The 27,757-nt window shown below is 43.9% G+C and overlaps 2 protein-coding genes across 10 annotated transcripts in view; one reads left to right on the forward strand and one right to left on the reverse strand.

Moving 5' to 3' along the window:
* The window catches only part of LOC110509890 (small conductance calcium-activated potassium channel protein 2-like), a 35,824-nt gene extending 30,770 nt beyond the window's left edge, over nt 1–5,054 (reverse strand). For both annotated transcript variants that reach the window (XM_090226799.1, XM_090226800.1), the window contains exons 1-2: nt 2,402–5,054; nt 1,888–1,983 (exon numbers count right to left, since the gene is read on the reverse strand). In XM_090226799.1, coding sequence (XP_090082925.1) covers nt 1,888–1,983; nt 2,402–3,163 — 858 coding nt within the window. In that variant the 5' untranslated portion in view covers nt 3,164–5,054. The remainder of the gene's footprint in view (nt 1–1,887; nt 1,984–2,401) is intronic.
* A 51-nt stretch (nt 5,055–5,105) lies between these two features.
* LOC110509889 (SWI/SNF-related matrix-associated actin-dependent regulator of chromatin subfamily A containing DEAD/H box 1B) lies at nt 5,106–27,464 on the forward strand. 8 transcript variants are annotated; one of them, XM_021591073.3, is made up of 22 exons: nt 5,106–5,723; nt 6,145–6,277; nt 6,668–6,792; nt 7,584–7,681; nt 8,027–8,125; nt 8,342–8,420; nt 21,827–22,266; nt 22,431–22,627; nt 22,793–22,883; nt 23,039–23,138; nt 23,277–23,336; nt 23,506–23,581; nt 24,073–24,208; nt 24,464–24,595; nt 24,753–24,848; nt 25,151–25,268; nt 25,415–25,530; nt 25,622–25,810; nt 26,149–26,267; nt 26,596–26,778; nt 26,921–27,036; nt 27,209–27,464. In XM_021591073.3, the coding sequence occupies exons 1-22, from the start codon at nt 5,651–5,653 to the stop codon at nt 27,268–27,270; spliced, it is 2,838 nt and encodes a 945-aa protein (XP_021446748.1). In that variant the 5' UTR covers nt 5,106–5,650; the 3' UTR covers nt 27,271–27,464. The 8 variants fall into 8 exon arrangements, with proteins under 8 accessions (XP_021446748.1, XP_090082918.1, XP_090082922.1 ...); XM_090226792.1 differs by having other exon boundaries at nt 5,112–5,723; nt 6,410–6,792; XM_090226796.1 differs by having other exon boundaries at nt 5,118–5,723; nt 22,431–22,679.
* Nucleotides 27,465–27,757: the final 293 nt, after the last annotated feature.

The raw sequence follows: 27,757 nt of genomic DNA on the forward strand, positions 1-27,757 counted from the left end.
AAATAAAATCACTGAGCCAAAATAACCCTCAGCATATTTGTGCTTTTTACATAATCACAATAGTCATTCACAATACTGCCTTCCCTTTGATGTTGTCCGGAAAATGGTTTGATTCATGAAATCTCAAATTGGTGACTAGAAATACAAAGGGCTGACAACTAGGTAAGAACCATGGAAATCATCTATCTTGGAAGTTTACACTTCACACTATAGAGAACCATTTCTGATGAAATGTAAATGGTTTTGTTATGAATCAAAATATGGTAATGATCAATAAATGTTTCTATCATCCCATGCAGAAAGGAAAGCTTTACAGTAGGCCATTTGAAAGGTAGACATGTTTTACTGTTGAGCAATTTCAATGATTGATATCCCTCCGAGGGCTTTAAAATCCTAATTATAAACTGGTTGGTTCAAGCCCTGAATGCTGATTGGCTGACAGCCGTGGTATATCAGACAGTATACCACGGGTATGACAAAATATTTATTTTACTGCTCTAATTAAGTTGGTAACCAGTTTATAATAGCAATAAGGCACTTAGGGGGTTTGTGGTATATGCGGTGCGTAAGAACAGCCCTTAGCCATGGTATATTGTCCATATACCACACCTCCTCAGGCATTATTGCTTAAATATACATTTAGGCTAATGGATACAGGCAATTAGCCTAGTGGGATTCGAACTCGCGACCTACCAGTTACTAGCCCAACACTTTAACCGCTAGGCTACCTCCCACCCAATGCAGCCTCAGCAAGGTTATAGAAAATGCCTGGCATTGGCAAATACATTTCTTCTCTGGTCAATTTCATTCATGTAGAGCAACGTAATGGATTCCTGACCAGACTATACCTCTTGATGAGGAACACCATTGAGGGCACACCATTTAAAAAAAATGTTTTACAACATGGTTCTACATGTGTGGTGAATTGCAGGTAGAAAACTCATAAGTGATGCAACAATGCTCTGACGCAAGGTCATAAAATGTAGTTTTGTCCAAGTGCTGGAACTATTCAATGAAGCTGACAATCCAGACCAGTTAACCGCTGGAGGTTTGGAAGATTCAGGACACAGATGAGATGCAAGTGCCAGCCACTATCATAGTAAAATATTGATATGGCTAAGAGTGGGAAAGGAATGACATTCTATAAGAGCAAAATAAAAATGTATTATTTGTTTTATAAAGTCTTCAATGACAAGAAAAAATATAAACAATGGAGCAATCGTGTTTTGGTTATGATAAGGTAAGACACTTTTCCTGACCTCATGAAGGTGTTTATAAATCCTATACTTCAAGAGCTAGATTTTTAGTACTTTAAATCACCAGAAGTCTTAACGCTTTACAGCTTAAGTTTTCAAGGTATGGGTCAAGATGTCAGTAAAATGATTTCATGCCATAATTAGATTATGTCACCCGTTAAAGAGGAAATGTAGGCCTCCTTAATCTGGAAATAATCCACTTGATTTCAGAGTAATTGCACTCATTGAAGTCACTGAAGGATCTGCACTAAACCTGTATATAAGACCTGTATATAAGACCTGTATATAATTGTATTCTCATGTTTCTTTCACGTTTCACATGTTTTCATCCCATCTATTTCACTACCTTTATTGTGCATTGTTGGGAAAGAGCTCGCAAATTAAGCATTTTACTTTACTGTTTTACACCTGCTGTATCCTGTGCATGTGACAATAAAACTTGAAACTTAAGTCGGTTGAGCACATCAACGTCTTGAATAGAATTATTCTGCAAACTCGCACCATACTAACAGGCAATGACAGCACTGTGCACTTAAATAGCAAATGTGTAATAACACGTATGGCACTATTATAACCATAGTTAATGTCTGGGGATGTGAATGACAATTGACATGAAAAATAACCATGTTACCTGAATCTCCCTTGCGTGGTATATGATAACCAGACCAAGAAGAATGATTGTAGAAAGGCTTATCAGGCATTTTAGAGCTAATGAATACAACGATTCCTGTAAAAAAGAAAAACAGCATTAGTAATACAACAACACATACAACAACCAGTAGTAATCTTTTTAAAAAAGAAAACAAAATAAGCTATATTAGTAAACCCTGTCTAAATGCTCTTAACGCTTGGGATACCATGTGTCACTATGTCAATGGAGCATGTAAGCCTACCTGGACTAAGTGATCGAGAGCCTATCCAGCCATGTAAAGTATAGCTGATTGCATGGTTTACGGGATACATCTTCAGTCTTCACTGTCTAAATATTTGATTCGTAAATAAAAACAAGGCGACTATACTACTACTGGTTTAATGCACTTTAAAATCAAACTTTCTGTTTTTCCTGGTCCACTCAACATGCCAGTCAATTTATTTGCCCGACCTAGATAATACTGCACAGTACCGGGATTGAGTTGAAAACGTACCTTTCCATATGCTCCCCATGAGAGTTCAGTCTCTATAACCATAACAACGATCCCAAACATCCCAAAGATCAAAGCATAGTCGCTGAGGCGCTTCCTTTTCTCAAACAAGGCCCTTCTATGTCCAAGCTTTTGCCCAATGTTCTGGTTCTTCTTTTTACCCGATTTACTGCCACTGTTGTTACATCCACCCCCTCCGTCTCCCGATGCGTAAGGCATCAGGGTGGTCGAATTGTTCTCCGGTTTAGATGCTAGGGTGTCCGATGCATCTGCGGTGGAAATTGGTTGTAAAGGCTGGGACTCTGAATCAAACTCGTGTAGGTTTCTGCGGGACGAGCTCAAGTTGCTCAGCGGCCGCATTACGCCGCCGTTGTATCTGCAGCTGCTCATGGCTATTTCGTTATACGAGTTACTCTCTTTGTGGCTGCTGCTCGGGCTGCCCCGCGGCCGATTGTGGCAGTGCTGATGGTGATGATGTCTGGGTGAACTACCATGACTGGAGGGCTTAAACTCACAGACGCTAAATTGACAACCTTGTCTCGAAGACGTTACGGATGGCGTCCTTAAAGTTCCTTGAGTGATCGCCGACGTCCCGCGAAAAACTAGGCTTTTTCTTGCACCACAGGTACAGTTCTTGCAGGTGCAGCATTGGTTGCGCTGCTTAGTGGAGCGTTCCTCTGGTCCGCAGTAGTGCTGGTACTTACAGTGATGCTGGAACTGCTGCTCTTGAAAGAAATCGTTCTTCAACTGCAATGGGGTTTCCATGTCAGTGCTGCTGTTTAAAGCAGCAGTCGAGTACCACCATGCACCCGCCGAAGGGCGTTGTGGTGGGTAAACGAGGACAGCTACAGTGCAAGATTAGACCCATTTCGGCTCCTGTAGAATGTCAGCGATGCCTCGGATTGGATAGACAGGACCAACACAACAGTCTTGACGTCACTGAAAAGGCTGCAACATCTTTTCGAATATTCACCCAAGGAAAGTAGCATGTCAGTAGAGGAAAAACGATCTTTACAAGTGAGACTGCTGAGACTGCTCATGAGGAATAACATAATTGAGGGTGAAATATAAGGTTATTTCATAGGCTCCTAAACTAAGCCTACTGCTATGCATGTACATTGGATCTCTCACCGATGTTCACTATAATATAACAGTGGGGTAGCCTACCATACACTAAAACAAATGTGCTAAACAACACATATCGTATATTGTTTGGTGTACACAATGTCTATGTGGGTGCCAATAAAAAATGTCAACTTGGATTACATTGTAAATGCACATATAGCCATTGCATTCGTGAAATAACAACCAAAACAATGTTATGCCTTAAAAAAGATGTTAGCTTGAAATTGTTTTTCCATCATCCAATATTCTTCTGGTTAAAATGCCTTTTATCAGCATGCACTATTTTAGGCTGGTATTGAAGGTAAGAGATAATAATAATGAAAACAAGTGTTGTGCATTTTATGTAGCCTAGCCTACTGACACAGGTAAGTCACCAGAGGATTTAGGCGGTGTGGGTTTTAATGGGCTCTTTGGCTCCAAACTGACTACCGCAGTCGAAAGCACGTCACGGCTCTATAAAGATGTTGATGGTAAACACGCAACGCCAACACCATAGGAACCATGAACGACCCATGCCAATGTCTGTGTTTTTGCTCTCATTATCTACAAAAAAAAAATCTGCTGCACTTGGACACATTTGGGAGCCAAAAAATATAGCCCCACTCCTGGGATAGGATAGGCACACTCGATTCAGACAGGAACCCTCTATTGGAGATAATATATTGGAGATAATATAGCTTATTATTTTTAAGAAATTTATGTTTTAACAACCAAACCTCTCAATGTATCAAGTGTATGTTACTAGGGCAAATCATGTAGCCTACTCTTGAACATGGACAGTGATAGGTTTACTAGTTGCTTAGTCCAGATGAGTTACAATTACATTATTCAGGATACAATACATTGTTCACGGTCAGAATAGAACACATGCTATGGTATCACTCAAAACCATTGTCTATTGTTTTCAATCGGTAGCAGGCAGCCTATGCGTTGCGGATGTGCCGATTGATCCACTCAAGATGTTGGAGGTGGATATTAAATTCACAAGGTATGTATGTGCCTGTTCATCTTGGTTACAATTATTGGTCAGAGACCATGTGACTTGGAATCCAGCCAGACTGCGGGTAGCCGTCTGAAACCTCAGACTGATGTGATCGCTGGTGGCGGAGTTATTAATGGAGTGGAGGAGTTATGTCACCCTGAGGAAATATAGGTAACTGTTCCATATCGAGCATCTGGGGAGCCATAAAGCAAAACCTGAACATAATCATCCACAAGTCTCGGGTGCCGCTGTAACTACAAAGTAGATTTGAAACATCCAAAATCTTTCTCTCAAACTAGGCCTAATATTTTTAAATCCTGAATTAGAATCCTGCATGTTCTGGTTGAGATATACTATTTAAATAATTGTAGAGCTCAATATACAGTAGACTACGTGGTTAATAAAACTACAATCCCCTCTCTAATTATGAAAGGATCTCCAGGTTAGAACAATTAACCTGTGCACCAGTGACTCCAAACCTTGAAATGAAGGGAGCTGTCCACGGTTCTGAAGAAGAGTGACGTTCAACGTCTGTCACCTGCAGACTGTGTTGTCCCTTTAAATCCTTTCTTTCTTTTTTTTTACACGAGATCGCAATGCGCACTTGTCTCTGATTGGCTGGTCTGACTGCCCACGTGTCGTTTTCGGAATTCGTCAGAAACAAAGTTGCTAGCTATTTTAGGCAATGAAACGTTACAAAGGGTTGTAAATATGTTTATGTAATCGGTAAAGAGGACGCCCGATGGCAATAATGTAGGTAGCTATTTTACGAGTATAGGTCAGAGGTAGAATCATTCACGTTGCAGAACGCATCTTACATGCATGAATTAGCGTCGTTAGCGACATCTATCTCTATACACGGAATGCAAGACAGCTAGCTAGCTAGCTAGCTAGCTAATAAGCGTCAATCGAAAAACAGTATAACGTTTAATATCCTCTCTTGTGAAGGACCCATTAGCTAGATTGCTATTCTTGCCGACAGCGAACGGTCATTGTATGCCGGGTTGTTTGATTTCACGAGGATGCTTGTTAGGTCGAACACACATTTTTAACACTCGACTGCAGCTACCGTGGTCAATTGTTGTGAGCTCATTTTGAGTAGGATAATACTGTAGCAGCTAGCAGAATCAAATAATATTACAACGATGAATCAAAGAAGATGTATCAACCATAACACAGACTCAGTGAATGAAGATCTCACGGGGCAACAAACACATGGTAATAGAGCACACTTACGGTTGTCTAGGACACAGCTTTGGTCAACGACTTTTCGTAGCAGGTTAGGATAATTAGGGAAAGGGTTAGGGTTACCTAACAGAAACATTTGGACGTCAATTTGACAAAAGCTGTATCCCTTCTAGACATGACCCTTGCTTACATAGACCACACACTTATCCCCACAAGTTCGATTTCCTGTTGGCAAAGGTGGTCCCTGTAGTGCCTGATACCAGACCCAGTATTGACACTGGAATGTAAACCAAGACACGTTTGGACATTTTTTACCCATATAGAAACCCCAACCAAGACTAACTATCTATCAAAATAAGGCCTTTTCGACAAGTAGTCAACATGCCCATCCAGCTCCCACAGTAGGCACTTTTGTGTTGATTCTTTTTGCTTTTACATTTTTCACTTGCAGATACTGTTGTCCCGGAGACCCCAGAGCTCAAGCGTCCCCCAGGGCCCGGCTCAGTGAGAGGCATGGAAAGCGTGGTACTAGACTCTGATTCAGATGAGGAGATATCAGGTTCTTCCATGATGTTGTCGGGGAAGTAAGTTAGTTGCTACCAAACTCATCTAAATAATGTTAATCGGACTACACCACTCTAGGTTTATACAGGGTCGAGGAAAGCATGTGTATTAGCATATATCATCAAGATTCTACTAAAGTTAACCTGTCACAGGTCACATGGCTCCGTCCTTACCTGCACCAGGCCTTCAACACCAGGCATGTACAAGTGATTGGAGGGATTTGTCACACCTGTGACATACTCATAGGCAGGTGGATGTACTGGTGCCATACACACATTTTCTACTGCTTGAGCTCCTTTGAGAGACCTATTTCAGTCCAAGTCAAGTACTGGACATACACACACTAATCAAAATCGTGAGGATTTATTTTTTTATGATTCAAGACTCCTGCTTTTTTATTTTTTATAAAGGAGTCTGGAAAAGGAACCAGTTATGGGTTCGGTTATCATACTGTCAGATGAGGAGGGAGAGGAGATGAAAACTACTCCACAGAGAAATGGCAGCCAGCTCTCCAAAAACATATCAGGAAGTCAAGGTAAGGGTTCATTAATCCTATCCCTGGCCTTAATACTTGCTGTTGCACAATTACATGCACAGTGATGCAATCTATTGAATGGAATGGGATCTGCTGTTTCATGTTCTGTAGCCTGCTCTGTGACATGGAGGTCAATGAGTTAGTGAAGCGTTAGCCCATTCAAAGAGGCTAACTACCTTTAGCGCCTATTGATGATAGTATCTTCTGGCCGAGGGAGTTTTGTGAAGAGCCCCGACACTTGCTCTAAATGTTAACACGCATCGCTTGCGGTACAGTTTTGGAAACATAAGGTTAAATTACTACACACCTTTTTTACAGGGTTAGGGTTTCCACATGGCCATAATTCCATGTTGCAGCGCTTGTTTACAGAAAACAGAAGGAAGACAGTCAACTACTTGTGTTAATTAGCTATCTGAACACCTGTGTGTTACAGAAGGACGTCAGAAACGTGTTGTAACTGTGTTAAAACTGTGTACAGTAAGTGTGTATTTTCCATCTGTGAAATTACTTTGCTGTGCAATGAAAGTAGAGGGGCTTTATGTTTCTAGAACTGTACCAATGAGAATCGATTCACTTTTTAGATGGCTATTTTGGATGCCAGAGCCAGTTTACCTCTGAATATAACATACGGTCATTGGATGTTAAAGGAGTAGGCTTTAACAGTACCTTCTTGGGTTAGAGATACATGAAAAGTACATTTAACTGAGACTTCTATTCCCAGCAGCACAAACTAGATCCAGTGTGGTGGTGTTCACGCTGTGTTAATATGGCCCCTTAATGTCCTGCTTTAGACCCAGACCGGAAGAGGAGACTAGAGGTGTGTGACAGCTCCCAGCAGAGTGGGGCATCAAACTCCAGCAAGAAACCAGCCCTTGAGGAGGATTCAGTGGTGAGTCCAGCTGTCTGCACTCCTATCGCTCCTCCAGCCTCCCTGACACCCCAAACCGGGGGTGCATATTCAGTTTACACCTGACATGTGAGATCTGTGTTGAGCTAGAGATTTACTAAAGCAATTTAGCAATAGTGCCACGCTCATGGGTTCAAGAGCTGCATGGCCCACCTGAGATCCTGACCTCCAGGTTATTACCCTGACCAAGATGATGTACTGCCACCCTGCTTGTTCATGTATTATCTGTCTTCTCCAGTAGAGAAGGCTTGCATGAGGAGGAGCTCTCACTCTAATTGGTCTGCCTGCCTTGGGACTTCATGCGCCAGTGTGTTTCTGTCCCGCCAGACAGATGATTCTGAGGATGAGGGTCCAGAGCCCAGCTGGAAGAGCCAGGAGGACATGGTGAGGAAACTGCAGACTAAGTTTCCCCGTCTGGTCAAGGAGGTGAGGCTTCCAACAGCTGTAGAATCCCACTCTGCCAACAACAGGCCCCGTGTTCTCCCTCACTGCAGTTCCACAACACATTCATCAGTGCCTTAAATGTTTGGTAAATGTGAAATAATATTGTTTGAAATGAGTGGGAGTTGCATGTTAATAATTTATTTTGACAAAGGTGTTTTGTTTACGACTATCTGTTTGTCTTATCCTGCATACACACAGGAGCTTAGAGAAGTGCTTCTCGAGCATGATTGGCACTTTGAGGACACCCTAGAAGCACTGCGCATGTTTTCAGAGGAGGGTAAGAGTTTTGTGTTTCATGGTGTGTCTCTCTCTCTCTGTCTGCGTGTGTTTCATGGTGTGTCTCTCTCTCTCTGTCTGCGTGTGTTTCATGGTGTGTCTCTCTCTCTCTGTCTGCGTGTGTTTCATGGTGTGTGTCTCTCTCTGTCTGCGTGTGTTTCATGGTGTGTCTCTCTCTCTCTGTCTGCGTGTGTTTCATGGTGTGTCTCTCTCTCTCTCTGTCTGCGTGTGTTTCATGGTGTGTGTCTCTCTCTCTGTCTGCATGTGTTTCATGGTGTGTCTCTCTCTCTGTCTGCATGTGTTTCATGGTGTGTCTCTCTCTGTCTGCGTGTGTTTCATGGTCTCTCTCTCTCTCTCTCTCTGTCTGCGTGTGTTTCATGGTGTGTCTCTCTCTCTCTGTCTGCGTGTGTTTCATGGTGTGTCTCTCTCTCTGTCTGCGTGTGTTTCATGGTGTCTCTCTCTCTCTCTCGTGTGTTTCATGGTGTGTCTCCCTCTGTCTGCGTGTGTTTCATGGTGTGTCTCCCTCTCTGTCTGCGTGTGTTTCATGGTGTGTCTCTCTCTCCCTCTCTGTCTGCATGTGTTTCATGGTGTCTCTCTCTCTCTCTCTGTCTGCGTGTGTTTCATGGTGTCTCTCTCTCTCTCTCTCTGTCTGCGTGTGTTTCATGGTGTCTCTCTCTCTCTCTGTCTGCATGTGTTTCATGGTCTCTCTCTCTCTCTCTCTGTCTCCTGTGTTTTATGGTGTGTCTCTGTCTCCTGTGTTTTATGGTGTGTCTCTGTCTCCTGTGTTTTATGGTGTGTCTCTGTCTCCTGTGTTTTATGGTGTGTCTCTGTCTCCTGTGTTTTATGGTGTGTCTCTGTCTCCTGTGTTTTATGGTGTGTCTCTGTCTCCTGTGTTTTATGGTGTGTCTCTGTCTCCTGTGTTTTATGGTGTGTCTCTGTCTCCTGTGTTTTATGGTGTGTCTCTGTCTCCTGTGTTTTATGGTGTGTCTCTCTCTTCTGTGTTTCATGGTGTGTCTCTGTCTCCTGTGTTTTATGGTGTGTCTCTGTCTCCTGTGTTTTATGGTGTGTCTCTGTCTCCTGTGTTTTATGGTGTGTCTCTGTCTCCTGTGTTTTATGGTGTGTCTCTGTCTCCTGTGTTTTATGGTGTGTCTCTGTCTCCTGTGTTTTATGGTGTGTCTCTGTCTCCTGTGTTTTATGGTGTGTCTCTCTCTTCTGTGTTTCATGGTGTCTCTCTCTCTCTCTGTCTCCTGTGTTTCATGGTGTCTCTCTCTCTCTGACTGCGTGTGTTTCATGGTGTGTCTCTCTGTGTCTCCTGTGTTTCATGGTGTCTCTCTCTCTCTCTCTGTCTGCGTGTGTTTCTTGGTGTCTCTCTCTCTCTGTCTGCGTGTGTTTCAGTGTCTCTCTCTCTCTGTCTGCGTGTGTTTCATGGTGTCTCTCATTCTGTGTCCTGTGTTTCATGGTGTCTCTCTGTCTCCTGTGTTTCATGGTGTCTCTCTCTCTCTGTCTGCGTGTGTTTCATGGTGTCTCTCTCTCCTGTGTTTTATGGTGTGTCTCTCTCTTCTGTGTTTCATGGTGTCTCTCTCCCTCTATCTGCGTGTGTTTCATGGTGTCTTTCTCTCTCTGTCTCCTGTGTTTCATGGTGTCTCTCTCTCTCGGTCTGCATGTGTTTCATGGTGTCTCTCTCTCTCGGTCTGCGTGTGTTTCATGGTGTCTCTCTCTCTCGGTCTGCGTGTGTTTCATGGTGTCTCTCTCTCTCTGTCTGCGTGTGTTTCATGGTGTCTCTCTCCATCTCGTGTGTTTCATTGTGTCTCTCTCCGTCTCGTGTGTTTCATGGTGTCTCTCTCTCTCTCTGTCTCGTGTGTTTTATGGTGTGTCTCTGTCTCCTGTGTTTCATGGTGTGTCTTTCTCTCTCTGTCTGCGTGTGTTTCATGGTGCCTCTCTCTCTGTCTCCTGTGTTTCATGGTGTCTCTCTCTCTGTCTCCTGTGTTTCATGGTGTCTCTCTGTCTCCTGTGTTTTATGGTGTGTCTCTCTCTCTCTGTCTCCTGTGTTTTATGGAGTCTCTCTCTCTCTGTCTGCGTGTGTTTCATGGTGTCTCTTTCTCTGTCTGCGTGTGTTTCATGGTGTCTCTCTCTCTCTGTCTGCGTGTGTTTCATGGTGTCTCTTTCTCTGTCTGTGTGTGTTTCATGGTGTCTCTCTCTCTCTGTCTGCGTGTGCTTCATGGTGTCTCTCTGTCTCCTGTGTTTCATGGTGTCTCTCTCTCTGTCTCCTGTGTTTCATGGTGTCTCTCTCTCTCTGTCTGCGTGTGCTTCATGGTGTCTCTCTGTCTCCTGTGTTTCGTGGTGTCTCTCTCTCTGTCTCCTGTGTTTCATGGTGTCTCTCTCTCTGTCTCCTGTGTTTCATGGTGTCTCTCTCTCTGTCTCCTGTGTTTCATGGTGTCTCTCTCTCTGTCTCCTGTGTTTCATGGTGTCTCTCTCTCTGTCTCCTGTGTTTCATGGTGTCTCTCTCTCTGTCTCCTGTGTTTCATGGTGTCTCTCTCTCTGTCTCCTGTGTTTCATGGTGTCTCTCTCTCTGTCTCCTGTGTTTCATGGTGTCTCTCTCTCTGTCTCCTGTGTTTCATGGTCTCTCTCTCTCTGTCTCCTGTGTTTCATGGTGTCTCTCTCTCTGTCTCCTGTGTTTCATGGTGTCTCTCTCTCTCTGTCTGCGTGTGTTTCATGGTGTCTCTCTCTCTCTGTCTGCGTGTGTTTCATGGTGTCTCTCTCTCTGTCTCCTGTGTTTCATGGTGTCTCTCTCTCTGTCTCCTGTGTTTTATGGTGTCTCTCTCTGTCTCCTGTGTTTCATGGTGTCTCTCTCTCTGTCTCCTGTGTTTCATGGTGTCTCTCTCTCTGTCTCCTGTGTTTCATGGTGTCTCTCTCTCTCTGTCTGCGTGTGCTTCATGGTGTCTCTCTGTCTCCTGTGTTTCATGGTGTCTCTCTCTCTGTCTCCTGTGTTTCATGGTGTCTCTCTGTCTCCTGTGTTTCATGGTGTGGAATTTGTGGAATTTCACCCAGTAGATATGGGAGTTTTTCAAAATTGGATTTGTTTTCGAATTCTTTGTGGATCTGTGTAATCTGAGGGAAATATGTCTCTCTATGGTCCCGCTCTCTGTATGCCTCTCTCTCTATGCCTCTCTCTTTCGCTCTCTGTATGCCTCTCTCTCTCTCTCTCGCGCTCTCTGTATGCCTCTCTCTCGCTCTCTGTATGCCTCTCTCTCGCTCTCTGTATGCCTCTCTCTCTCTGTATGCCTCTCGTTCTCTGTATGCCTCTCGTTCTCTGTATGCCTCTCTCTCTCTGTATGCCTCTCTCTCTCTGTATGCCTCTCTCTCTCTGTATGCCTCTCTCTTTCTGTATGCCTCTCTCTCTCTGTATGCCTCTCTCTCTCTGTATGCTTCTCTCTCGCTGTATGCCTCTCTCTCTTTCTCTCTCTCTCTCTGTATGTCTCTCTCTCTCTGTATGCCTCTCTCTCGCTCTCTGTATGCCTCTCTCTCGCTCTCTGTATGCCTCTCTCTCTCTGTTTGCCTCTCTCTCTCTGTATGCCTCTCGTTCTCTGTATGCCTCTCGTTCTCTGTATGCCTCTCGTTCTCTGTATGCCTCTCTCTCTCTCTCTCTCTCTCTCTCTCTCTCTCTCTCTCTGTATGCCTCTCTCTCTCTCTCTCTCTCTCTATGCCTCTCTCTCTATGCCTCTCTCTCTCTCTCTATGCCTCTCTCTCTCTCTGTATGCCTCTCTCTCTCTCTGTATGCCTCTCTCTCTGTATGCCTCTCTCTCTGTATGCTTCTCTCGCTGTATGCCTCTCTCTCTCTCTGTATGCTTCTCTCGCTGCATGCCTCTCTCTCTCTCTCTCTCTCTGTATGCCTCTCTCTCTCTGTATGCCTCTCTCTCTCTCTCTCTCTCTCTCTCTCTGTATGCTTCTCTCTCTCTCTCTCTCTCTCTCTCTCTGTATGCCTCTCTCTCTCTGTATGCCTCTCTCTCTCTCTCTCTCTCTCTCTCTCTCTGTATGCTTCTCTCGCTGTATGCCTCTCTCTCTCTCTCTCTGTATGCTTCTCTCGCTGTATGCCTCTCTCTCTCTCTCTCTCTCTCTCTCTCTCTCTCTCTCTCTCTCTCTCTCTCTCTCTCTCTCTCTCTCTCTCTCTCTCTCTCTCTCTCTCTCTCTCTGTATGCTTCTCTCTCTCTCTCTCTCTCTCTCTGTATGCTTCTCTCTCTCTCTCTCTCTCTCTCTGTATGCTTCTCTCGCTGTATGCCTCTCTCTCTCTCTCTCTCTGTATGCCTCTCTCTCTCTGTATGCCTCTCTCTCTCTGTATGCTTCTCTCGCTGTATGCCTCTCTCTCTCTCTGTATGCCTCTCTCTCTCTCTCTTTATGCCTCTCTCTCTCTCTCTGTATGCCCCTCTCTCTGTATGCCTCTCTCTCTCTCTGTATGCCTCTCTCTCTCTCTGTATGCCTCTCTCTCTCTCTGTATGCCTCTCTCTCTCTGTATGCCTCTCTCTCTCAGTATGCCCCTCTCCCTCGCTCTCTCTCTCTCTCTCTCTCAAATTCAAATTCAAATTCAAGCTGCTTTATTGGCATGAAAAACATTGTGTCAATATTGCCAAAGCAACAATGTATACAATATACATTGTAACAAAATTGTAAATGATAGCAAATAATAATATAAAATGGTAGTAAATAATAATACAAAAATAAATACAATAAAATGGTAACAGTCTACAGTAAACATTAATAATTATAGTAATAACAATAATAGTAATAATAAGTAAGTTACTGTTTACTATGCAGATGTTATTATTCAGTGTCCCTCAGGCTATGGCAGGAAAATACATATTTGGCTGCAAGAGGAGCCATTGCTCCTTCGCCCATGAGTATTCTTAGTTTTTCCTCTGGGTTCAATTTGTAAAAATGTGGAATATATGTAGTCATTTCTGTGAATAATGAATCTCTTTGTGAGGAATATTTATCACAGTAAAGGAGAAAGTGCATCTCTGTCTCTACCTCCCCTGTCATGCAGTGACCACATACACGCTCCTCTTTGGGTAGCCATGTCTTTTTATGTCTGCCGGTTTCTATTGCCAATCGGTGGTCACTCAGCCTGTACTTGGTAAGGATCTGTCTCTGCTTCGTATCTCTGACAGAGTAGAGATAATCAGCCAATTCATATTCTCTGTTTAGGGTCAGATAGCAATTTAGTCGGCTTTGGGATTTTGTTTCGTTTTTCCAGTATTGTAAGTATGATTCCTTTGATTGGTTCATGATTTTGTTTATTGGAATTCTTTCTTTTGAAGCAGTGCTGGTGTCAGCTTGATTGGTGAGGTCCAACACCAGCTGACTGAGAGGGCTCGTTTCTGGGCTCAGCTCTTGGGCTTGAAGTGCTTTAAATTGCAGACTCGAATTTGGACTTGAATTTAGATGTAGCCAAAATTTTAATGATCTTTTCTGTATTTTCATTATTACTGGAAAACGGCCCAATTCTGCCCTACATGCATTAGTTGGTGTATTTCTCTGGACTTGTAGAATTTTCCGACAGAATTCTGCATGTAGGGTTTCAATTGGATGTTTGTCCCACATTTTAAAATCCAGTTTATTGAGTGGCCCCCAAACCTCACTTCCATAAAGTGCTATTGGTAGGATTACACTGTCAAATATTTTAGTCCAAATTCTAATTGGGATGTTGATTTTGAATAATTTCATTTTTATTGCATACATTGCTCTGCGGGCTTTTTCTTTGAGTGCCTTCACTGCCATATTAAAGTTTCCCGATGCAGATATGGTCAGACCAAGGTAGGTGTAATTTTTTGTGTGTTCAATTAAGGTGTTGTTCAGGGTGAATTTACATTTTTGTTTCTGACATCTGGGTTTTTTTTGGAAAATCATGATTTTAGTTTTTTGGAAATTTACTGCCAGGGCCCAATTATGGCAATATTGCTCCAGAATATTAATGTTTTGTTGAAGACCTTCTTTGGTTGGTGATAGAAGTACCAAGTCATCAGCATATAGCAGGTATTTCACCTCTGTGTCAAATAGTGTGAGTCCTGGGGCTGGAGATTGGTCCAACATGTCTGCTAATTCATTGATATAAATGTTGAAAAGATTTGGACTCAAATTGCAGCCTTGTCTCACACCTCGACATTGTGAAAAAAATTCTGTTCTTTGGTTTTTGATTTTTATTGCACACTTATTTTCTGTGTACATACATTTTATTAAGTCATACACCTTACCACCAAGCCCACTTTGTAGAATTTTGTAGAATAGCCCTTCGTGCCAAATCGAATCAAATGCTTTTTTAAAGTCAATAAAGCAAGCAAAGATTTTGCCCTCTTTTTTTTGGTGGACGTGTTTATTAATTAGTGTGTGTAAGGTGTATATATGGTCAGTAGTGCGATGGTTAGGGAGAAAGCCAATTTGACATTTACTTATTACATTTTTTTCTTGAAGAAAGGTTTGAATTCTTGAATTCAAAATGCTACAGAAAATCTTTCCCAAGTTACTGTTGACGCAAATTCCCCTGTAATTATTGGGGTCTGATTTGTCTCCACTTTTGTGGATAGGGGAGATGAGCCCCTGGTTCCAGACATCAGGGAAGCAGCCAGAAGTTAAAACCATGTTGAACAATTTAAGCACAGCATTTTGCAACTCAGGTGTGCTGTTTTTCAGCATTTCATTTCTGATGTTGTCTACACCACAAGCCTTTTTTGATTTAATAGATTTTAGCTTTTCATTTAGTTCTTGTTGGGTTATTGGGTAATCTAATGGATTTTGGTTGTTTTTAATGACTGATTCCAGGATGTTCAATTTTTCTTTAATTTCTAATTGGTTCTTTTGTAAGTCTTTTTGTGGGATGTTTTTGTATAGATTATCAAAGTAAGTTTTCCAAATTCCTACATCTTGTATGGCTAATTCTTGTGGCTTTGTTGTGCTTAAATTGTTCCACATGTCCCAGAACTGATTTTGGTCAATTGCGTTTTCAATTTCATCAAGTGTCTTGTTGGTATAATTCAATTTCTTGCATTTCAGTGTTTGTTTATACTGTTTCAGAGTTTCAAAGTATTCATATCGTAGCTCTGGGTTGTTTTGCTGCTTATGTTTTTTGTTTGACATTTGTCTTAGGTGTTTTCTAATTGTTTTACATTCATTATCAAACCATTTGTCAGAAACATTTTGATTTTTGCTTCTGATGTTGCATTGCTTTGGTTTTCTCAAATTTGCTTTCGATGCTGCTTTTTGGAATATGCAGTTGATGTTTTGGGTAGCTGAATTGACACCATCTTTATTGTTTTGGTACTGTGAGTTATTGAAAAACTGTATAGAGTTCATCATTTCATTTGAGTTCAATGTTTCAATGAATGCCTCTGCACTGTTTGGAGCCCATCTGAACGATTGGTTTATGTTGTAAAGTTTATTGGGCTGTTTTTTTTAATGAATATTGCCGGTTAATTTCTTCAGAAACACGTTGATCTGACTGTGATCTGACAATGGTGTCTGTGGTCTGACAGTGAATGCACTAATGGAGGAGGGGTCAATGTCAGTGATGGCATAATCGACTACACTTGTCCCAAGAGCTGAGCAGTAAGTAAACTGACCTAAAGAGTCCCCTCTGATTCTACCATTAGGCATGTACAGGCCTAAGGCTCGACAGAGATGTACTAACTCTTTTCCATTTTTGTTCAGTATTTGGTCAGGACTGTTTCTATTATTTATAATAGGGCTACTGTACAAGGAGGGGTGTCCAAATATGTGTTGGTTACCTCCCGCATCAGTGTAGTCAGGCTCAGAACCTGTTCGTGCATTGAAATCTCCACAAAGAAGCACTTTACCCTGCGCCTGAAATGTAATGATTTCTGTCTGGAGATTGTCAAAAAACTGATCATCATAATATGATGAATCTGAAGGAGGAGCATAAGCTGCACATATGTATACATCATTGTCACAATAGATTGTACCTTTGTTAAGTTTTAGCCAAATGTGAGTGGTACCTTTTTTCATTTCATTCAGTGCTAAGTCCTGCTTATGCCAAATGATGATTCCACCTGAGTCTCGGCCCCGTTTAACATTTTTATGTTTGATTGATGGTAGTGAACTTTCTCTATAGCCTGAGGGACACTGAGTATCTATGTCTCCACGACACCATGTTTCCAGTAGGATTATGATGTCCTGTCCCTTGATGTTTTTAATCAATTCTGGATTTGTTGTTTTATAACCAAAATGTGAAGAGTATAGGCCCTGGATATTCCAAGAGCTGATAGTTAATGATCTCATTTATAATAAGTGATATTCACTGGTTTGAGTAAAGTACATCGAAAAAAAGAAAAAAAAATACTATATATATATATATATACACACACATACCTACATACATACACACAATACACATACATACATATATATATATATACACATATACACACATACATACACGCGCACACACACACACACACACACACACATACCATTACATATAATAATTATTATAATACCGGTGTCAATACATTTAGGAATATTTGTAAACAAATTAATAAGAATGGAATAAGATTGCACTGTACTTATTTTGTGTGCAATCTGCAACCCTGTGTGTGTGTGTGTGCGTGCGCGTGCCCGTGTGTGAATTAAAGGGACTGTCTAGCTCAGTAGTCTGCATATTAGTTGCAGTAGTTGGCGCACCTCTCCTATCTCTGATTGTTCTAGGGGTCTTCTGCCAGAGGTTACCTCAGCATATGTAGGCTGGCGATCTGACTGATACATGGTGTGGACTGCGTCATGTGGTCTACTTCCCTGAAGGGCAGTGTTCTGACCGACCCTGGAGTAGTGGTCAGAGCTGTGTTGTGATGGGCTGGGTCTAGTAGAGCTGTGTTGTGATGGGACAGGTCTAGTAGAGCTGTGTTGTGATGGGCCGGGTCTAGTAGAGCTGTGTTGTGATGGGCCGGGTCTAGTAAAGCTGTGTTGTGATGGGCCGGGTCTAGTAGAGCTGTGTTGTGATGGGCCGGGTCTAGTAGAGCTGTGTTGTGATGGGCCGGGTCTAGTAGAGCTGTGTTGGGATGGGCTGGTTCTAGTAGAGCTGTGTTGTGATGGGCCGGGTCTAGTAGAGCTGTGTTGTGATGGGCCGGGTCTAGTAGAGCTGTGCTGTGTTGGGCCTGGTCTAGTAGAGCTGTGCTGTAATAAGCCATGTCTGGCTCTTTTCTCCTCGGGATGGTGGAGGTACTGTTGTTTCAGAAGGTGGGGCGGGGGACCTTTGTTGCTGGGGTGATGGGTGTGTGGGTCCCTGCCAAGTGTTGCATCTTTTAGGTCCTTGGCAAAGGTTCTGATACTGTCCTGATCAAGATGTATATTATCATATAAGTGTTGACATGTCAGAGTGGGGTGGTGAGCCGTTCTGACGTTGAGCAGTGAGGCACAGTCCACAGTGATCTGTTGATTTATTTTGTCGATCAACTTTCCTGGGAAGTCTTTTCTTGGTAGGAGGGTGGACACAACTATATTGGTTGTTGGGAACATAGCCTGTGCCCGTTCTGCCACTCTTCTCACTGCCCCAGATACATTTTCACCTTTGGCATGAAGGTCGTTTGTGCCAGTGTGGATGATGATGTTGTCAGGGGTGTCTATCCTGGTCTGACTGAGTAGCTGCATTGCACTCTCAGTTGTAGGACACCAGAACTTATACACCTGGTGTCTAGGGAATAAACTTTCCTGGACTAAGAACTTCCCATTTGAATCAATTAGGATTGCAGTTGTGGGTGATTGTCTGGGTTGAGCAGACTGGGAGGCTGGTATTCTGACCTGGGCTGGAGCAGACTGGGAGGCTGGTAAGTTAACCTGGGCTGGAGCAGACTGGGAGGCTGGTATTCTGACCTGGGCTGGAGCAGACTGGGAGGCTGGTAGGTTGACCTGGGCTGGAGCAGACTGGTAGGCTGGTGCAGTGTCATCCGGCTGTGTAGTGGAGGCCATGCTGGTCTCAGGTTCTGCTTGTGTTGTACCAAGCTGGTGGACATGTTCTCTAGATGCAGAGGACACAATGACTCTCTGCCGGTTGAGGGTGTCAATGTACCTCTCTTTTTGTTCGAGCTCCTTTCTTGTTGTGCTCAGATGGTCTCTGAGGTCATCATTTGTCTGACTCAGCTTGTCCATTCTGCTTTCTAATTTAGCTATAGATGCTCTGCTCTCCTCCCTGAACTGTTTCATCTCTTCTTTGAGTTTCTGGACAGTGTCCTCCTCTTGAAGCTTGTTCTCTCTGAGTTCTATGACCTCTGCTTCGACTAGAGAGAGGGTGTTGTGGAAACGTTGCATAGCAGGTGTTGTTATTGAAATTGACATGTCCTTGACTCTGTCTGCTGCAGGTGAGGTAGGTAAAGGGACATTGAGGGCTTCCTGCTGGGTCACAGAGACCATTGGGGTCTGCTTTTCTCCATCTCCCTCCTTGACTTTTTCCTCATTTTCTGAGATGATGTCAGCGTCTGCTTTTAGGGTAGCAAACCTATTCTCAAAAGCCTGGAGGCTTGAATCATTGCCTTGTATCAATACAGTTCCATTATTATATAAGTTTACTGTTTGATATGTGTTGCTCTGGTCAGCTTCTTCAAAAATGCTGATCTGACATCCTTGGCTGATGCCCCTCTTTTTTGAGAAAGGGAAATGGTTGCAAATAACCTTTTTCCATATGTTCCCTCGATTGGTATTAAAGATTAAATTTGCTCTTGTTTGTAACTGGTAAGATCTGCAAACAGGCATTCATGGTTCTGTCCCATCAACAAACCTTTGAAACTTTTCTTAGCTTTCTCTGTTTGGATGTCTGGTGGGTAAGTAATTTCCATAGCAACGCTGGTGATGTTGGCTACAATGTTGCAATAGAAGTGCTGTTTCTTGTATTATGGTCTCTTGTTTGTTCAGAGGACTGTTTCACTTTGTTGTCCTGTTTTCTTTTCCTTTTTTCTTCTGTCCTTATTTTGCCTTCCTTTCTTCCTTTCTTCTGTTAACTAGATCTTTTTTTTTGTTATTCTTTGTAAACTAGCTAGCTTCTTCCAGGAGAGTCCCTAGCAACTGCTTAGCAACATGTAAACAATTCAGCTAGCAATTCAGCTAGCTAAGATAACTGTACAATTTTATGAAAAATAGTTACTTTTTCAAAAGCCTGTCTTTTTGGTTTGTTGTTTGTTTTGTCTTCTATTGAGTCTTGCAGTTTTCTTTTGATTTTTTCGATGTACTTCACTCTAAAAAACCATTTAAATCTCAATATATACAGGAGCTCATTTTTCAGCAGCTGATCAATTTGGAACTCCGGAACTCTCTCTCTCTGTATGCCCCTTTCTCTCTCTCTCTCTGTATGCCCCTTTCTCTCTCTCTCTCTGTATGCCCCTCTCTCTCTCTCTCTCTGTATGCCCCTCTCTCGCTCTCTCTCTCTCTGTATGCCCCTCTCTCTCTCTGTATGCTTCTCTCTCTCTCTCTCTCTCTCTCTGTATGCGTCTCTCTCTGTATGCGTCTCTCTCTGTATGCCTCCCTCTCTGTATGCGTCTCTCTCTCTCTCTCTGTGTCAGCGTGTGTTTCATGGTGTGTGTGTGTCTCTGTCAGCGTGTGTTTCATTGTGTGTGTGTCTCTCTGTCTGCATGTGTTTCATGGTGTGTGTGTGTGTCTCTCTCTGTCTGCATGTGTTTCATGGTGTGTGTGTGTGTGTCTCTCTGTGTGCATGTGTTTCATGGTGTGTGTGTGTGTGTCTCTCTGTCTGCATGTGTTTCATGGTGTGTGTGTGTGTGTGTCTCTCTCTCTCTCTCGCTCTGTCTGCATGTGTTTCATGGTGTATCTCTGTCAGCGTGTGTTTCATGGTGTGTGTGTCTCTCTCTGTCAGCATGTGTTTCATGGTGTGTGTGTGTGTCTCTCTCTGTCAGCGTGTGTTTCATGGTGTGTGTGTGTGTCTCTGTCAGCGTGTGTTTCATGGTGTGTGTGTGTGTGTGTGTGTGTGTCTCTCTGTCAGCGTGTGTTTCATGGTGTGTGTGTGTGTGTGTCTCTGTCAGCGTGTGTTTCATGGTGTGTGTGTGTGTGTGTGTGTGTCTCTCTCTGTCAGCGTGTGTTTCATGGTGTGTGTGTCTCTCTCTGTCAGCGTGTGTTTCATGGTGTGTGTGTCTCTCTCTGTCAGCGTGTGTTTCATGGTGTGTGTGTGTCTCTCTCTCTGTCAGCGTGTGTTTCATGGTGTGTGTGTGTGTGTGTCTCTCTCTGTCAGCGTGTGTTTCATGGTGTGTGTGTGTGTGTGTGTGTGTGTCTCTCTGTCAGCGTGTGTTTCATGGTTTGTGTGTGTGTGTGTCTCTCTGTCAGCGTGTGTTTCATGGTGTGTGTGTGTGTCTGTCAGCGTGTGTTTCATGGTGTGTGTGTGTCTCTGTCAGCGTGTGTTTCATGGTGTGTGTGTCTCTGTCAGCGTGTGTTTCATGGTGTGTGTGTGTGTGTGTCTCTGTCAGCGTGTGTTTCATGGTGTGTGTGTCTCTCTCTCTCTGTCAGCGTGTGTTTCATGGTGTGTGTGTGTGTGTCTCTCTCTGTCAGCGCGTTTCATGGTGTGTGTGTGTCTCTCTCTCTCTGTCAGCGTGTGTTTCATGGTGTGTGTGTGTCTCTCTCTGTCAGCGTGTTTCATGGTGTGTGTGTGTGTCTCTCTCTCTCTCTGTCAGCGTGTGTTTCATGGTGTGTGTGTGTGTGTCTCTCTCTCTCTCTCTGTCAGCGTGTGTTTCATGGTGTGCGTCTCTCTCTCTGTCAGCGTGTGTTTCATGGTGTGTGTGTGTGTGTGTCTCTCTCTCTGTCAGCGTGTGTTTCATGTTGTGTGTGTGTCTCTCTGTCAGCGTGTGTTTCATGGTGTGTGTGTGTGTGTGTGTGTCTCTCTCTCTGTCAGCGTGTGTTTCATGGTGTGTGTGTGTGTGTGTGTGTCTCTCTGTCAGCGTGTGTTTCATGGTGTGTGTGTCTCTCTGTCAGCGTGTGTTTCATGGTGTGTGTGTGTGTGTGTGTGTGTCTTTCTCTCTGTCAGCGTGTGTTTCATGTTGTGTGTGTGTCTCTCTGTCAGCGTGTGTTTCATGGTGTGTGTGTGTGTGTGTGTGTCTCTCTCTCTGTCAGCGTGTGTTTCATGGTGTGTGTGTGTGTGTGTGTCTCTCTGTCAGCGTGTGTTTCATGGTGTGTGTGTCTCTCTGTCAGCGTGTGTTTCATGGTGTGTGTGTGTGTCTCTCTGTCAGCGTGTGTTTCTTGGTGTGCCTGTTCCTGAGTGAATCCGTTCATATAAAACCAAAACGTTATTTTAGGGCGCTAGATAAGTCCCTTTCTGTCTTGCAGCCATAGTTTCATGTGTTGTTTTTAAGTCAATGTATGTAGGTAGCCCAACATCCCTCCCAGGACCTGCAGACTGATTTCTGTTTCCTTCATCAGGGGAGAGGTCCAGTCAAGGGGATACCCAGGCATCATCATCAGCTAGTTCAGCCCCCCAAGCCTCAGCACATCAGGCAGGCCCAGCAGCCAAACCCCCTGGTTGTCCCACATCACTACCTCACAAGCCTCCCAGTGGGACCGTAGATAAGACCATCAGTAGGCCGACCAAAGGAGCAGACAGAAGGAGGAGAGTGATTCCAGAGCCAGGCACAAGCTCTGAAGACGAGGCCAGTGATGACTTTGATGACTCTGCTGAGGGCGTGGAGCTGAACTCTGATGGCTCAGATCAGGAGGTTGGAACAGGGTCTCTTGTGAAGGGCCAGATTCTCAGGTTCTTCCAGGAGGCATCGCTGGATGAGCTGTCTCTCATCTCTGGCTGCTCTGCGAAGAAGGCCCAGAGGATTGTTGAGCTGCGCCCATTTAACGAGTGGGAGAATCTGGTGAGGGGCATAATGAACTCGTGTGCATGGATATGAACACAAACACACACACACACACACACACACACACACTGACATCACTGGGTTCCAATTGAAGGCTGACTGGGCTCCATCAGAACAACCTGAGTGTAACCTTGTGGGTAATTGATTGTGTGCTCCCCCAGTTGGATGCTCTTGACAGAGGGAACGGCCTCTCCACTGACCTGGTGCAGGGCTGCCGTGTGGTCCTGAGGGAACGGGACGTTGTGCGCAGCCTCATGACCAAGTGTGAGAAAATCGCCAACAAGATGATGCAGGACGTGACCCAAGTGGTGGAGAGGGATAAGGGCTCCCAGAAACAGCCTGAGATCCTCAACGGGAAGTGGGTTGAGCTGCTGTTTTTATACTCATCTCACTGACATACACACGTTCAGGTAGTTATGTAGACTCTCATACATGTACAACACGATCTCATACATGTACACAGGCAGTCTTGAACAGTCTTTCTGTCATTACTGAGTTTCCTGTGTTACTTTGTCCTCTCCAGATACCAGTTGAAGCCTTATCAGCTCATTGGTCAAAATTGGCTGACCCTGCTCCATCAGAACAACCTGAGTGGAATCCTTGCTGATGAGATGGTGAGTTGTTATTCCTGACCAGTCTCCAACAGCTTATCTCAGATCCTCTTAATCCTGTGTTAATGTGGCTGGGAAGCAACTCTTTTTGTTGTGCCAAGTCGGTGTCTGAAAAGTAGAGCTTCTGTAATGCACCACCACCTGTCTTTTGTTGGCAGGGTTTGGGGAAGACCATCCAGGCCATCTCGTTCCTAGCCAGCCTGTACCAGGAGGGCAATAAGGGCCCACATCTCCTCACTGTACCTGCCTCCACACTGGGTGAGCTTTAGCAGTAGTGCTGCACACACAGATTGTATGGTGCCTTGAGATCTCCATGGACAAAAATATTCAAGTGTTACTTTCCTATCCTTTTAAGATGTTTTTTTTTTTTAAACCGATTTTGCTTCTCTGTTGCAGATAATTGGGTGCGGGAGCTGAATCTGTGGTGTCCCAGGCTCAAAGTCCTGGTGTACTATGGTGAGTGAATCTTCTATTCATTCTGAATTGTGTGACTCATCAGACTGTGGTTGTCATGGTTCAGGCTTTATGTTTATTTGATTATACAGACTTAACCCGTTGGTTTTAGTCATCATGAGTGACAGAATTACTAAATATAGATAGTCCTATTTATATTGTGTGTGTCTAGGGTCTGTGGAGGATCGCAAGTACCTTCGATATGATATTCTCAACAGACAGGTCGACTACAACATCATCATTTCTACGTAAGTCTAAAATCTGAGAAATTACTGTTATGCAAGAATGACAAGGGCGGCTAGGTGGAAAACATGTCTGTGCCCTTGAGCAAGGCACTTAACTCTAATTGCTCAGGATAAGAGTGTCTGCTAAGTGTTATTTATTTTTCTGTTTTATACTTGGAACTGGACTTGAGTCTAATATTCTACAGGTTCACATCCTACTGTCTTAGCTACTGTGTGTCTTCTGATCAAGACACTTAGCCCTAAGTGCCTCAGGTAATATCCAGCAGAATTAGTGGCGATCTTGTAAAACCATCAGCCGTGTAAATCACCCCGGCTGGGCTTCTGCTAACATGATAATATATTCAGCGTTTGACTAGACCTGAAAGGTTCCGTGTTAGCTGTACCTGTGACTCGTTCATACTTCATGGTAATCAAGCGGTTGTCATGCCTCACACACCACTGAGGACCTTGTGTGTTTGGCATGGCTCCTTGAGCTGCTGTGTTTCTGCTGCCAGGTACGCTCTGACCACCAGCAACGACAACGACCGCAGCCTGTTCCGAAAGCTCAAACTGGAGTACGCCGTGTTCGATGAGGGCCACATGCTGAAGAACATGAGCTCGCTGCGCTACCGCCACCTCATGGCCATCAATGTAAGTACATTGCAGGAGTGGGGGTCACCTTGGCTGATAACAGCCATTATTGATTGGCGTGATAATGATTTTAAGATAAGTTTTATTGTTAGCCTCTAAACTGTTCCGCTTCATGCCTGAGCAATGTCTTGTTTGTCTCCTGTGAGTCATCCCACTTTCTTCCTTTTCACTGCAGTGCATTCTGTTACTTTTTGTCATGGTGCTATACAATGTACTATATTCATCTAATCAGATTTGATTGTGATGTGATCTCAGGCTAAGTACCGTCTGCTGCTAACTGGGACTCCAGTGCAGAACAACCTCCTGGAGCTCATGTCCCTGCTCAACTTCATCATGCCCGATATGTTCTCCAGCAGCACTGCACAGCTCGCCAACATGTTTGCCATGGTGAGGCTAGAACGCATGCTATACGGGATCACTCCAGATATATTTGTCTTAGTGTGCAGCAAATTTGACTCATCCGGTCAAAAAGTCTAGCTAATATAAGCCCACTGACTATGCTAAGATTTCCTTTGGAGAGATGTCATCTTTTATTTCCTGTCAGAAATCATCAGAGGAGCAGAGCAGCTTTGAGATGGAGAGGATCTCTCATGCCAAACTGATCATGAAACCCTTCATCCTCAGACGTGTCAAGAGTGAGGTACGGAACAGCTCGGTCTAAACTCATTACCAGATAGGGTTATGGCATGACTTGGGACAGTGATATATTCTCTACCACGGTACTTCGTACTTGTATACTATTGTGCATTGTTTTCATTGTTCATTTAGAGTTCTACTGTGCTGTTTTCTTAGGGGCTAATCTATAACTTCAGATTTCCCCGTAGTCTCCCATTGACGTCAATGCATGACTAAGGGAAAATTCTATTTAAGTGGGAGTTAGGATTCGCCCCAAAGAGACGTTCGGTTGACATATGACTAGAGCGGCTTGCGTCTCTGCCTCAGGTGCTGAAGCAGCTCCCAGCCAAAGAGGAGAAGGTGGAATTCTGTGCCATGAGTGACCAGCAGCAGCAGCTCTACAATGCCTTAATGCAGAAGCTCAAGGGATCCACCAATGGAGAGAGTATGTTAGGGAGAGGAGGAAGGCATCTGGTTCATTTGAAAAGTGATGGAAAGCCTAAGAGAATATTAAATAGCAACACAAGTAGAATTTTAAGGTGCATCGATTATCTGATTTAAAACCATATGTTGCCCATGTGTCCTCCACAGAGCGAGAACTGACCAATGTGATGATGCAGTTGAGGAAGATGGCAAATCATCCACTGCTGCACCGGGAGCATTATACCACTACCAAACTGGCTGCTATGAGTCAACTCATGCTCAAGGTCAGACCTGAAAACTTACTGGTGTTTGAAGAGAATGTTTTGATGTCAGTCTGTGATTGCTTAGACTCGGTTTGACCCTTAACCCCGTCAGGAGCCGACCCACTGTGAAGCAGACCCAGCACTGATCAAGGAGGACATGGAGGTCATGACAGACTTTGAGCTGCATCGACTTTGTCTTCAGTACCCGTCTATACAAGACTATCAGCTGAACACAGACATGCTCCTGGACTCAGGGAAACTCAGCCTGCTCACACAGCTTCTGGCCTCTCTCAAAAACAAGGTATGAAAGCTACAGTAGATCAATTGGAGACAGCATCTTTATTATGCACTATTAAGCCTTGCCCATAGTGATCCAGCTATAGTCTTCTCCATCTCCCTCCCTGGTGGTTTCTTCACCACCCCCCCCCCCCCCCCCCATAAAACCAGTCACCCTTTTATTCCCCATTCCTCTACCTGTCAGACACTCCATCTCTTCCCTGCTCTCAATTACAATCACTCTTTTCTTGGCTTTCCCCCCCTCCAACATGCAGTCAACCACATCTCTATATTTCTCTTTCTTTCTCTCTGATCCCTCCGGTCCTGTAGTTATTAATCACAGTGACTGTGTTTCTGTGTCAGGGGGATAGAGTGGTGCTCTTCAGCCAGTTCACCAAGATGCTGGACATTCTAGAGGTGTTCCTGAAGCACTTGAAGCATCACTACATTCGACTGGATGGATCAACGCCCATGTCTGACAGGTAGGATGTTGAACTCTGTCCATACATCCGCAAGGCTATTTTCCCCCCCTGTACTTACCATTCTGTTCAATGAGCAGAACACAGGCTGTAATTTATCTCCTAATAGGATATGACAGGCCTTAGTCATTTAGGAATGGATTGATGCGTAGTAGGGACTGAAAATGGTCACAACCAGGGGGTTTTCCAAGGACTCTGGACATTATGCAAATTAAACTGTTAATCACAATTTTTTTTTTACATTACATTTTAAATTATGCTTATTAATAGAAGTGTCTTATATGCCTTTATGGACATTAATAGATCTGTTAATTCTCCCATCCTCTTGTAGAATCGTGCTGATTGACCAGTACAACACAGAGTTGGACATCTTTGTGTTCTTGATGTCTACTAAGGCTGGTGGCCTGGGCATCAACCTGACCTCCGCCAATGTGGTCATCTTGCACGACATTGACTGCAACCCCTACAATGATAAGCAGGCCGAGGACCGATGTCACCGTGTCGGACAGACAAGGTCAGTGAGGATCGGGAAACTATGTTTTCCCCCAAGCAGTTTGCTAACGTTACCCGCCATACCCAGGCTAGCTTGTGTTGCTCATACAGTAGATGTGAGTGTATATACCTTGTAGTAAAATTCTGGCATCTTTATGTTGCAGGACTGTGAAGGTGATTAAGCTGATCAGTAAGGACTCTATAGAGGATGGCATGCTCCGCATCGGTCAGAAGAAACTCAAGCTGGAGCAGGATATGACTGCTTCCCAGTCCCAGGACGGTGAGCTCATTATCCCCTCCTATCTCTCACATTAACCACCATATACTGTACCGCGCATGCCGATACCAACACATACCAACATTCATTTTCATATAGCCTGCCAATGAACATATTCACTGACAGTCAATTGATAGATTTTACGGGCTAAAACTCGATGCATTTCCTTTGTCAGGAGATGAGGACTCGATACCCGAAGACATGGCCTCCCTTCTGAAGGCATCACTGGGGCTGTGAGGATGTATCCATTTGTCTAGAGAGGTCCTCAAGGTTGTCGATTGTCAGGGCATTCAGAGCCATGGATGCCGCATGTGTCCTCTTATCTTCCCTGTACTGTATGTACAAATAGTTTCTTAAGTTTATTGCCTTATGATGTTTCTAAGACATTTTGTGTCACTGTTGCAACCATTTGTAATAAAAGATTACAAGCAGTGATGTCCTATTTTCCATTATTTTATGTGGGGCTACATTTTGAAGCGCAGTCTGGATGGCTGAGCAACTGCATTGCAGTGATGATCATTCTGAACACAGCGGGAAGATTCGAATAGTGCTAGCTACCAAGACGGAGGTTGTAGGAAACAACCGGCAGAACATTAGCCAACTAGCCTAGCTGTTTCCCCACGTCTAAAAGTAGCCAACTCGTCAGAACATGTTTTACAAACCGGTGATCTTGTGTAGATTCAGATAAACTAGCGTTAGCTAATTTAGCTAGTTAGCCAGCGTT

This window comes from Oncorhynchus mykiss, chromosome 29 (genome assembly GCF_057628025.1).
Source record: "Oncorhynchus mykiss isolate SJ-2025 chromosome 29, ASM5762802v1, whole genome shotgun sequence".
Taxonomy (NCBI): domain Eukaryota; kingdom Metazoa; phylum Chordata; class Actinopteri; order Salmoniformes; family Salmonidae; genus Oncorhynchus; species Oncorhynchus mykiss.